Source organism: Aphelocoma coerulescens, chromosome 1 (genome assembly GCF_041296385.1).
Source record: "Aphelocoma coerulescens isolate FSJ_1873_10779 chromosome 1, UR_Acoe_1.0, whole genome shotgun sequence".
Taxonomy (NCBI): domain Eukaryota; kingdom Metazoa; phylum Chordata; class Aves; order Passeriformes; family Corvidae; genus Aphelocoma; species Aphelocoma coerulescens.
Window position 1 is genome coordinate 116,322,218 of NC_091013.1, and position 12,235 is coordinate 116,334,452.

The 12,235-nt window shown below is 38.8% G+C and overlaps 1 protein-coding gene across 9 annotated transcripts in view; it reads right to left on the minus strand.

Annotated features, from left to right (window-relative positions):
• Window positions 1-12,235, minus strand: part of LOC138116373 (ephrin type-A receptor 6) — a 320,669-nt gene that overhangs the window by 191,179 nt on the left and 117,255 nt on the right. For 8 of the 9 annotated variants that reach the window (XM_069025664.1, XM_069025637.1, XM_069025630.1 and 5 more), the window contains 2 exons: window positions 10,018-10,173; window positions 1,477-1,812 (listed from right to left, as the gene is read on the minus strand). In XM_069025664.1, the coding sequence (XP_068881765.1) occupies window positions 1,477-1,812; window positions 10,018-10,030 (349 nt within the window). In that variant the 5' untranslated portion in view covers window positions 10,031-10,173. Of the gene's footprint in view, window positions 1-1,476; window positions 1,813-10,017; window positions 10,174-12,235 lie in introns of those variants that run through there. The other variant, XM_069025696.1, reaches the window with a different exon arrangement.

A 12,235-nucleotide genomic window follows, 5' to 3' on the forward strand; every position in this document is an offset into this window, starting at 1 on the left:
CAAGCTGTGTTCACACAGCTGTTCTCCACTTTAAAAATGAACTGTATTTCAGGTGACCTCCACCTGGGCAAGCTTGCATTTAAGACCATGGAGCAAATAATCTAAAAGGAAGTTTACATAAGGGAACTTTCTGGCACCTCACTTTTCCCCTTTAGTGAGAAAGGAAAAGGGAGATGCAGGTTTCCAACGTGATACATTGCCTCAGTGCTTCAGGCAGTTCTCAGTGCAAGGCCTATATATCATTAGGCATCTTATATAATTAGCTCCTCTGTTACCATCATGGACAGTGAGTGAGTGGGTTTTGTGCTTCTCCCAATCCATTTTCATGAATATTATTAGTATTACCATCACTGTCATTATCATCATCATCACCATCACAGCAAGCTGTTAATTTTTGTATGCCCAAAGGCAAACAAGTCATTACTTATTCATCAACAAAACTACTTGTCCCAGATACACAGGTAAGCGGATTTTTGCTAGGCTGTTCAGTGAAAGAACCCAGGGCCTCCCTACAAGTGGAACATAACAGGATCCTCCTGAATATTAGCACTTTTACTAAGCAGAAACAGATTATCAAATGTGTTCTACTCAAAACAGTAGTTCTGCCAGCTCAGTTCCTGTTCTGCATTAAACACTTCAGCTACAGTTGCAATGTCACTGCACAGCAGGTGAAAAACATTTCTAGAACAAATGTCAGCAAGGGATGATTTTGAAATAACCTTCTTTTCTACAGTTACACAAGCCAGAAGAGAGCAGTGCTATATGGATTGCATTGCTGGTAACCTATGATGCTGTTTCCTGGCACAGTAAGTATTTCTAAAGAAGAAAAAGTTGCAGAAATAAACAAAAAATAGAGAGCTCTTTTAGTTTCCCACGTTTCTCACAAAGATTCACCTTGGACATGAATTCAAACTGAAATGGGGGCAAGAAAAAACTCAAAACAATAGTGCAAAGTTTACAATTACAGGAATGAAAAAGAATCTATTAGGATAGCTCACCTGAGGGAAGGGCTCATACAGATGCTGAAATATCTTACAGTGAGGCAGTACTGTATTAATGCTATGAAACACAGATACCAAAGAAAATAAGTTCACTTTCTCTCTGCCTTTGATTGTGTAATGGATAACCTGTGGTGTTCTACTCTTGCAAAACTGAAATTGCAAAAGCACCAGGCAGACTCCAGTCCTGATGAACCACTGACACAGCTGGTCTCAGATGGCAAAAGCTTGCACTTAATTTGAAACAGAAAGGTATGGGTGCGTGCCCTGTGTAATGGGGTCAAGGGCCAACTACCAAAAGCATTTAATGCCCTCATCAGCAGACAATGAAAGTCCTCTGGAAAGCACTTAAAAACATTTAGCAATCTGCAAAACACGCTAACTGGCTGACCCAGACTTCCAGGAAACAAATGATCCCCACAGTGACTGCACAGATGACAGGGAGACACAGAGACAGACACGCAGTGCTGGCACTTACCATCCTGGTCTGTGGTGACTGTGATAGCTGTGAACTGCTTGGGGGAGAAGCTCAGCTCTGACACCCCGTTGGTGGCCTCTATCTCGAAGGTGTAGTTGACGTGCGCCACGAAGTCGAGCACCGTCACGGAGGAGTTGATGAGCCCCGTGTGCCTGGGGATGAAGCGGATGCCTCCCCCGCAGATCTCGCACTGGCTGGCGTCCGACCCGCACTTCTTACAGATGACACTGTAGGTGAGGTCCTTTCTTCCTCCCGTGTCACTCGGGGGGCTCCACTCCAGCATCAGAGCTGTTTCGTTGATGTTAAAAACCACATTCCTCGGGGCGGAAGGTGGCCCTGCAGAGAAGGAGGGGAAAGCCTGTTAAGCCACTGGTATCTGCTTCGGAGAAAAAAAGTGCCTTAAGGTAATTATTTGCAACTAAAAGATACAAGAGTTATGTTTCAATAACAGATTCAATGTAAAAATTAAAAGTTATCTAAATACAATCCTTGAAAAAATGCAGGAACAATAAACTGGCAACATCATAAAAAGCTGAATAATCTAAATGACTTAGAATTAATTTGGAAAGAATTTAAGGCAACACAAAAATGACTTGGTAACACAAATTTTCAGAAAAATGGCTCTTGATGCTGTGGGACACTGGGGCAGAGCTCAAACCACAAAATTTATATCCTTATTTTATGTCTAGTAATGTAGGCTTTTCTAAGACTTAAAATCTTTGACGTTCTATAAGAGACAAATTAATTAATAAATAAATAACAGCTTTGGAATAACAACAAGAGATAACATTTTTTGTATTAGATCTACAGTGCCAGATATTTCTTTCTATCCTTCACTGCTTATCCCCAGGGATTTCTTTGCTACTGTTCATTAACCGGGTTAGGTGGCAACAGGCCAAGACTATTAGGCACAAGAGACAGTTTACAAGTTTTCTTTCTTTCCCCTCTGGCATCTCATCAGCATCAGGATAACAGTGAAGACATCACCTTTGCAACTTAAAGGTCTTAAAGGATGACGAAGAAGCAGGAGAAAAAGTCCTTCTTTAAGGCTGTGAGGAGGAATGCAAAGACAGTTGCAGCAGGCAGAGTGTGGGGAAGCTCTCACCCAACAAGCAGGTGGTAGAGCTGTCTGTGCACTGCCAGATGAACCACAAGTGACCCCTTTCCAATTTCCCACTCATCGCACAACAGTCAAGGAATGCCCAACAAGTTTTAAGCTGTGTGCTGACTTACTGTGTAGGATCACATGAAGATCACCTGAGGCTTTATATATACATATAAAAATAAATATATAGAGTGATCTAGTGATCGTCTCCCTGTACTGAGCACTGGTGAGGCACCTTGAGTCCTATGCCCAGTTCTGGGCCCCTCACTTAAAGAAAGGCATTGCGGGCTGGAATGTGCCCAGAGAAGGGCAACAAAGCTGTGGAAGAGTCTGGAGCACAAGTGTGATGAGGAGTGGCTGAGGGAGCTGCGGGTGCTTAGCCTGGAGAGAAGGAGGCTTGGGGGGACCTTATCGCTCTTCACAACTCCCTGAAAGGAGGGTGCAGCCAGGTGGGCATCAGGCTCTTCTCCCAGGGAACAAGGGACAGAACAAGGGGAAATGGCCTCAAGCTGTGGCAGAGGAGGTTCACGTTGGACATCAAGAAGAATTTCTTCACAGAAGGGGTGGCCAGGCATTGGAATTTACTGTCCTCAGGGGGGGTGAAATCAAATTCCCTGGAGGTGTTCAAGAAACAATGGGATGTGGCACTTAGTGCTGTGGTCTGGTTTACAAGGTAGTGATTGGTCAAAGGTTGGAGTGTGTGATCTTGGAGGTGTTTCCAACATTGATGGTTCTACAATTCTATGATTCCATATCCCATTCCACCCTCTAACAGAAGAACTTCACCACCTAATTATTTTTTAGATAGGAATTAATGAAGGGGTGAAGGAAAGATAGAAATTGTTACAGGATATCTGAATAATCTTATCTCAATTTCTTATTACATTATTCTTCTTCCACTTAACATGTTTCAACCAAGCACTTACAGATGTATGGTTCTCAAAACCAATTAGGACATAATCCCAGAATAGAAATTATGCTAAGAAACACAGACTTGAAAAAATGAGAGGCCTCACACGCCAGGTGTTGATATATGTGAGATGACTGTGGTAAACTCAACTGCTGACCTCTGGGTTTTTTGGGCTGAGTTGAATAAGCATTATATTCTCAGCTCTCAATAAAATCACAGGGCTTCACCAATGGTTAGCAGAACTTGGAAAACTTTCAACTTGCTTTGCAGTTTTTGATGATTTATAGAAGCTGCCAATAGGACTTAAGAACAAACTTTTGATTGAGACATTGGTCAAACTTTGAGTGAGCCTTTCCTTACTTCAGAGTTTCTTAAGCAGACTGAAAGGCTACAAGGAACATTTGCAAATGACACCAACTGACTTTTACACAGAGTGAAACATTCATAATTTTTAAGTGATGCTCTTTATTTACCTATGTTGCATAAGTGTGGGTATAAAAGCTGGAATGCTTGTAAATAAAAAAGTTGGTATGGTGTGGGAGTGATAACGTGAACTAATAAACATTAAGCTTTTCTGTGAGCTGTAGTTCAGTTGCTTTTTCATTTCTGGTCTTTAGTTGTAACTTTTAATAACTGAGATTATGTTTTCATTATAATTAATTTTGCCCTTAAGTAAATGATGAGTTATCTGCTGAATTTCATGCACTTGATAATTAAAATATATGGAAGTGTTACACTGCTTTGCAATTTTAGTGGATAAGTGTAAAATCTTTTGAATGGATGAGCATTTATTAAGATATGTATCTGTCCAGAGTTCACAGTTAATAGATCACCTAACTTCCCACAAAATCACTGTGAGGATGATGGTTCTAGCTACTCTGGAAAACAGTCCTGAGGTCGGAATAAGCTAAAACCAGCACACACTACTTCAACTTCAGTTCTTATTATTTATGTTCAGAGGACAGGAATAATTATGTTTCCTCTAAAGCCATGCTGTGAAAATGAAATAATGACTGGGTGTTAACAAATTCCCACTGTTAAAACCATGGAGGAGTTTTAGGAATATGGAGGATGAGCCGTAATCGCACATCCATATGTGCATAACTTTAAGTGGATCAATAATCCCCTTGAAATAATTGGTAATAGTCATGCACTTAAAACTAAGCATCTGTGTAATTGCTTGAAAGATTGGAGTCAATGTTTTAAAACTGTCTTAAATTTAATCTTACATAAACTGTAGGTATTATGACAGCGGGTCACCACAGCTCACGCTTTTTTTGTACTGTTTCATCAATTTTGGCAGGCAAAACCAGGATTTTTGTGAATCTGGGCAGTAGCAGAGTTTTTTCTGGCTTTGTGGATTTTATTTTCAATCAGATTTTTTCCTTGTACTATATAAAATGTACATCTAGAGAAAAACCAATACAGTAAATAAAGTACTCTTTTAAAAATACATATTTTTCATTTGTACTAGAGAGTGAAGGTTCTTATAGTCATGATTTGGGACTTAATCCTCAATTTTAAGAGAAAACATGTATTATCGTGCATTCACATTTCAATGAAAAGGAAAAAATTATCAATTATGTTAGAGGTGTCTTAAAGTATACGACTGTCCTCTTGAAAATGCAGGAAAAACTCTCAAACACACTTCATGCTCAAGGCCCCTCATGCCAATTTGCATGAGGATTAAATAGCTTTTTAATTGCTGTTAAATTATGCCAGTTAAACTGTGATTTCATGCAAATATTAAGCTGTAATGACATGCAGTGAATCATTTACTAAGATTTAGAACTTGGAACAAAGAGAGACAATTAATTGTAATCCTCAGATTCAGCTAAATTATGTGTCACTGGGCTTTTATGAATGTGGCCTGATTGCTTTCTTATCATTTATAAATTATACAAAGATTATTGGAAAAACCTGGCAGCAATAACCCTTCTGCAGACAGCTGTATGCTCAGGGTTTTCCTTATATTGATTTTTAAGGAAACCAAGTATAATGGTGAAAATAAGGGATCCTTTCCTCATGGCAAAATTCATGACGTCGAATTTTATGCAAAAGAATAAAATACAGTTCAGATGGATGAGCATTACAAAAACATGCAGCTCTTCTGCTGAGATGGAACTCAGCCAGAGCATGAGCAATGTCTTTTTCTTCATTTAAAAATTACAATGAGGAAGTATTGTGACACCTTCTGCAGAGGAAACTGGCATGGATGTCTCATGGTGAAGCAGGTCTGCTCTGAAAGCAACAGAGCAGAGTTTGGGCCTCATGTAGTGCTTTGCACCTCCTCTTGTTTTATGTATTCTCTTCCTCTGTGAAGGCAAAGTGCATTTTCCTGTGTATGGAAGGAAGAGGAACAAATCCAGCAGTGCAGAAGTCTGGTGAGGGCAATGCAGTATTTTACACACTAGAGAGTGAAGACTGTCTGGAAAAAAACCTGTTGCTTCTCCAGTGTCCATCATACACTACTGGACTCTTGGAATTTTGTGTCATTTGACTACTGAAGTTACAACAGAAGGGGAAAGATTAACCACCACCATAGGACAGTCAGAATCAGCATCTGGCTGTGCCCCTTGAGTTCGTAATTGCTTTTTGATAACATATATGTGGCATAGATAAATAGTGTCACTTCATGTAGAATTACATTTCTTTTTCACTTACTCTTTTTCTTTGAGGCAGGCAGGAAGATTAGAAGTCAGTGACTGCAAACCAATACCCCAAGTCTGAGCATAGGGATAAACTGCAAACAAGTGTATAAAAAAAAATATATATATATACACATGTCTGTTCATATATAAATAACAATAGAGGCAGTAAAGACTTCAAGTCTATTGCCTGATTTTGCTGCTGAAATACACTGTTGCCTCTTAAAAATAGAGGACACACTTTGTGGCACAGGTTACTAAACAGAGCACAAGTTTGTTGGATTCAAATTGTTTAAGCATAACATTAAAAGACAGATATTCAGACTCAGACAGCTCAGACAACCAATATAAGCCTGCCTGACCTTGAAAAGATGGATCAATTCATCCAATTACTTTATAGTGGGAAATGTTAGACTTTATGTACAGAGTAATCAGACAGGGGATTAGATATGATGCTATTTGTTGCTTGCTCTCTATGCAGGGAGATCAGTGATAGAGTACTTGCATATGGCACAGAAATACAATAAGAAGGAAGAGTAGCAGTGAGATTGATAAGCAGTGTATGTCAAATGAAAAGAGCCGAGGAGAGGGAGATTAACAATATATTCTAATGTAATTTTCATTCCTCTTATTGAAATTAGATTTCTATTATGGTGTTCCGCAAAGTGAACACTCTCCTTTAATGAAATGCAGCTACATAAAGATGGGAGCTGTACAATTTTGCAAAAGCACACAGCACTTTCACAGAATTAACTGAAGTGGATTTGAAGCTCATCTTGAAAGAAGTGGATGCCTATCTTTTATCAAGGTGGGTTTTTTCCCATAATGTTGCATCTGCAAGTTTCCCAGTACTGAGGAAGAGTTCTGGAGTGAGGAATACTGTCTAACCCCATAATGCCTAACCCTATACAGGCATAAAAAAGAGAGAACACAGTATCTACCTATCTTAGGCAAATTGCAGGATGTGGGGAAGCAAATAAAGTGGGCATCTATAAAGTCAGTCAAAATGTTTGAACATGATGACATTTGTAAGGGGAACCCACTATTCATTCTGTGTTTCATTTAAGAATAATTCTCATTTCAAAAATCCCAAGAAAAATTTCTATTTCTTATGTCACGTCTCATATGTCAAGATACAAATTTGAAAATAAACACCAAAAATGCAGATCTGCCCCAAAGGTGGTTATGTAAAAATGGCATTTCATTTCTGTACAGCATTTTCTGTCTATTTTTCTGTCTATTTCCTCATTTTCTTAAAACTTTTCAACTCCTTTTATTATAGTAAAGCATGACAGTTTGGAAGGAACAGTCTAAATTCCACTCATATCTGTATCTTTGTTTATTAAATTTAAATTAGCCACATCTGCGCAGATTCACCAAAAGCAGTGAGGTTGTATTTATGACAGAAACATAATTTTAATAACTCAGAGACTAATTTGAAGGCAGTGGGGCTAAAGATATCACTTAGGGAATAATTTGGCCTGAAGACTCTTCATTACTGCTGATGTGCAAGATAAGAACACAGTCTGCCTGTCAAGAGCTTCAGTGTCATTTGCAGAGCTGACAATTAGTGAAATAATCATCACTGTAGGTGTAAGATGAACACATCTGCTGTGACAATCAATGAAGTACTGATACCTTGCAGCCTAGGCTGAATGGGAGACAATGCATGGTGGCACTAAACCAAGAGACAAGAATGTGCTTCACCGTCTCCTTTATTTCTTCTTTCTCCCAAGTTGAGGTGAGATGAAGCACTGATACCCTGTTGTGGTTGGTTTTTTTCCTGCCTCGACTCACTCAGTTACTTTGGCTGACATCCTCAGCAGGAATGTGGAGGTCTGGCACCACGTTCTTCCTGACAGTTTTCAGCCAAAGCAGCTCTCTGCACTCACATTTGTTGAGAAAGCAGCAGAGTGTTGAAGTAACTGCACTCCAATGCCACAGGGCTCTCATGCTCCTCCCTACCTTATCAATGTATCAGGGCTTAAAATTGTGCCCTGAAAGATAATGATGGACTCCATATAAAAATTCCATGTATGGGTAATTTTTTCAAAGAACTCTCTCTCAGCAACAAATATCAATGACTTGTAAGTAATACAGAGCTGCAGCTACATAATGTATGAGTGAAACCTTCTTCCTAAGCAAGAAAGTGTCAAGAACGCCTGGGATGTGCTGGTTCTTGGAGTAAGTTTTTAATGGCCTTTGCTTGAGGCACTGATTTGAGTGGAATTATTTGTAATCACCATTTTCCTGTGGGAAGCCTGAAAGGATGCTGTTTATTCCCTCATATACTTTGTGCTCAATGCTGGGCCTGTGTGCCCTGCTCCAGAGTGAGCTGGGACAGGGGGGATACTCTCTGAACCCTGAGCTGCTGAGGTATCCAGAGGTTGGGACTCATCTTCCTCTCTGAAAACCCTCTGGTTAGATTAGACAATTTTCTGCCTTTGGGTCTGAGGGGTGCCACTTTTAGTGACCATCACACTCGTGTAGCGGATGGACAATGTCTTCTTCTATGTAATGACCTCAGTGCCTATGACTTTGGAAATCAACTTCAAATTATCAGGTATATTCCAAATTTTCCCAGTCTAGCTGTCATTGGAAAAACCAGCATGAGAGCAGAGGAAGTAGCTCAATACAGTCAGCTCACTTATTTTTACTTGATGCTGCATAAAACATCCCAAAACATGGATATGCACTGATAGTTATTATTGCAACAGCACCTTGTTTTTAAGGTTTTATCTCTTAAAGTCTTTAAGAAACTTTACTTAATCTGTTAAAATACTGCATGAATTTAACATATTAAGTGTTTTTAGAATTCTCTTAACTGTGGCACAAAAAGTACTAAGATTAAATATTCTACCAAAAGAATTAACAAAGTGTCATACTGAAACTGGGTGTCTTAGATGATTTTGCAAAGTCTTTAATCACCTTTCATAAGTAAGTGATTTTAATAGCCTATTAAGATATAGTATTTCACCCACAGATTTTTAAATACTGCTGTTTGTTCCTAGTTTTGAGATTAAACAGATATAGTTGTTTTACAATCAATAAATTAATTCCAGTAAGGAATAAACCATGAACGAAAATCTGTAAGAAATGTTTTATTAAGTGGTAAGAAAACATATGCTATATATTTCTAGACATAAGACCACTGATCAAAGTAATAAAAATCTCTTCTCAGAATTTCTACCCCCAGATTGCTGGACATCAGGTTTACCTTAAGGACAAATTTAAGTTAGTCAAAAATCACAAAATTATGTATTCTAAAATTCATCCAAAAACCCTAAGGAATTTTCATTATCACAGTCGCGTAAGAGGGAATAACTCTCTGTTAAAAGAAGGTGATGATGCAAGAGGCTTTAATTATATCTCCTTCTGATTGGTTGCTTATTTTCTCCTTTATGATTTTCTTGTCTGTTTTGAACATTTAATTTTTATTTGGTTGTGTGTGGATTATATTTGTTTTATACTTTTCATTTAAATCTGAGGAGAGAGCAGAGCATATAATATCAGGTTTTTTCTTTACATAACTCCAGCTTTTTGAAAGTTTTTGCACCAGCATATTTTCAAGTATATAAGATGTATATTATTGGTAGTGAAAACACATTGTTACCCATATGAATGTGATTACTCTCCTCCTACTGTATCTCAGAATTACAAGATAAAAAATCACCAAACTAAGAAACATAGGTATGTTTAGGGTTATCTAGACTAGACAGAAATACGCTGTTTGAATTTTGTTTTTGAAAATCTCTTTTGGTTAAGTTAAATGGAATTATTCACAAAATGTACAAAATCATAGGTTTTTTTTTTAAAAAAAACCAAAACCAAATAAATTAGGCAACAGAATTGCAGACACTGGTAATGATCAGACTTACGGGTACATGCCATAGTTGGTGGGTCCTTCTCAGCTCTGAAATAACCCTTCTCACACTGACAGACAGAAGTTGCTTCTATGTGAGTCAAACTGTGTGGAGGGCACTTGGAGCACTTCACATTTCCAGCAAATGCTTTATAGAATCCAGGCCTGCAAGCTGCAAAATAAGAAGGTAAGTTTCATTAACAGAAGAAAATTTTGGTCATAAGCAAAATCCGTTCCAAGCAGTTATAAGGGTGTGCATTTCCTTTCCAATCTAGGTGTTTTGATGATACAATTCTTGACAGCTTTTATTTTGGTATATGAACTTAAAAAAACCTGAAAAGCTGTTCTTGGTATATAATGGGGAATTATTATGAGAGAGAACTTCCCAATTTATAGTCAGTCCTCAGTGCTGCTTGAAATTGTCTCTAAACAACTTCACTACTATCACTAAACGTTACCTATGTTTTATATAGGTGTGTTAACCAACAAGAGCGAGATAATTTCTTATCTGCCAGAGCTGTTTATATGGCTTCCTTACTGAAGTACTGGATAAGTTGCATTACTTAATATATTTACCCCCACAATGCCTTGATGAGACAGGGATGACATCCCTTAATATTTGTGGCCGGGTCTGACTTGCCTGCAGTGCCCCAAGAAACCTCTGACAGCAGGGCCGCAACAGCTGGTCCCTGTTAGCACAAGAGGCTGGGGATGAGGAAGGGATGAACTAAGAGATGAAGAAAGGAGATGCTGACACCCTCCATCACAACCTGCACAACCCTGAGGCTACTCCTAATTGTGTTAGGAAACAACCTGGATAGCAGCCAGCCTTGGGACAGGGAATGTTGGGATGCTCAGAGCTCATCACTTCCCCAGTTACTGGGAGCTGGGGTCCCTGCTGTTCTTAACCAGAGCACAAGCTCACAAGCCTTTTTTTGCTGGCCTTTAAAGCAGAAACAAGTCATTAAAATAAATCTTATTCCAGATCTGTCAGGCATGCATTCTGAGATATTATTTTAAAATCATCCTCAGGCCTCATCACACACATTTAAACAGAGATTTCTTTCTTTTCCTGCCAGCTACCACGTTTGCACATGCCAGCATGTGTTGCAGTTACCGTCTTCTGGCTTCCCCATATGAAAACATTAAAAATGAAAGAGCAACTCAGACATGCACAGATTTTACAGACTCCTCTTCCTCCTGACTCCTCCAGTGGTGCAATGGAAACCAGTGCTATCGATGTAATTTTGAGGTTCCATGTGGGTTTTTCTCAGTTTGACATATTCAAGACTATTTCCTTTACATTGCTTGAGGAACTATGTAGTATTTCCTTTTCTTGTAATAAGATATAAAAAAATGTAAAATGAGGTGTTTTTAAAAAGTACCTCAAAGTATGCATTTAATGGATTTAGTGTCAGTTCATATTGAGTTATTAAAGAGTATTAACTCATAAATAACATATACCCAGATCAGTTTTTCTTCTGATTCCAAACGCTTTTCTTGATATAAAAGCACTTTCAGTAGTAGTTGAATGAAAAGGAGTGAGATGACACTGAAAAAGATAACACTTGATTGCCTCTCAGAACCCAAGAGCCAATTTTTCAAATGCAATTTCAAGAGTTTAATTTTGAGCCAGCAATTTCAGCAGTACTCCTCCTAGTGTGTTGATCTGACTTTGCTGAATAGACATTAGGGAGGTATCCTGCCCTGCTGTCACTGACTGGGAAAAAAAAAAAAAAGGATTTCTGGTGTTAGAGACAAAAGAGGTGGGAACAGCAGGGATTTTCCCCTTGAAAGTAGGCTACTGGTCTGATGCAATTGTGATAATAGTGAGTGGCAATTTTCCGCTGATTGGAAAGACAGCAGGTTTGGTGCAGGGAAAAGAAGGCAGCACTGTAGAGACAGGCTGTAGGCATTGACTCAGCTTTGCTGGAAGGAAGGAAGGAGGTAAGGCAAAACTGGGGGAAGGGTGTTACGCTTGGCTGCTCCTTTCTTATCTTCTCATGCCCAAATTGTGCTCCGGTAAATATTAGATCCTTGCTTTATTTCATACATGATGTTTGTGACTACAGAGCTGACAATTCCAGGTTACAGCTTCATTCAAAGCAAAATGTGAGCTCCTTAAAATCCTTATTACTTCTGAAATTCATGTCTGTGAGTTCTGAAATCATTCCTTCTTCTCTTCTGTCCCCCAAACAACAAACCACTTTGGATCAAAAGAAACACAGCATTCT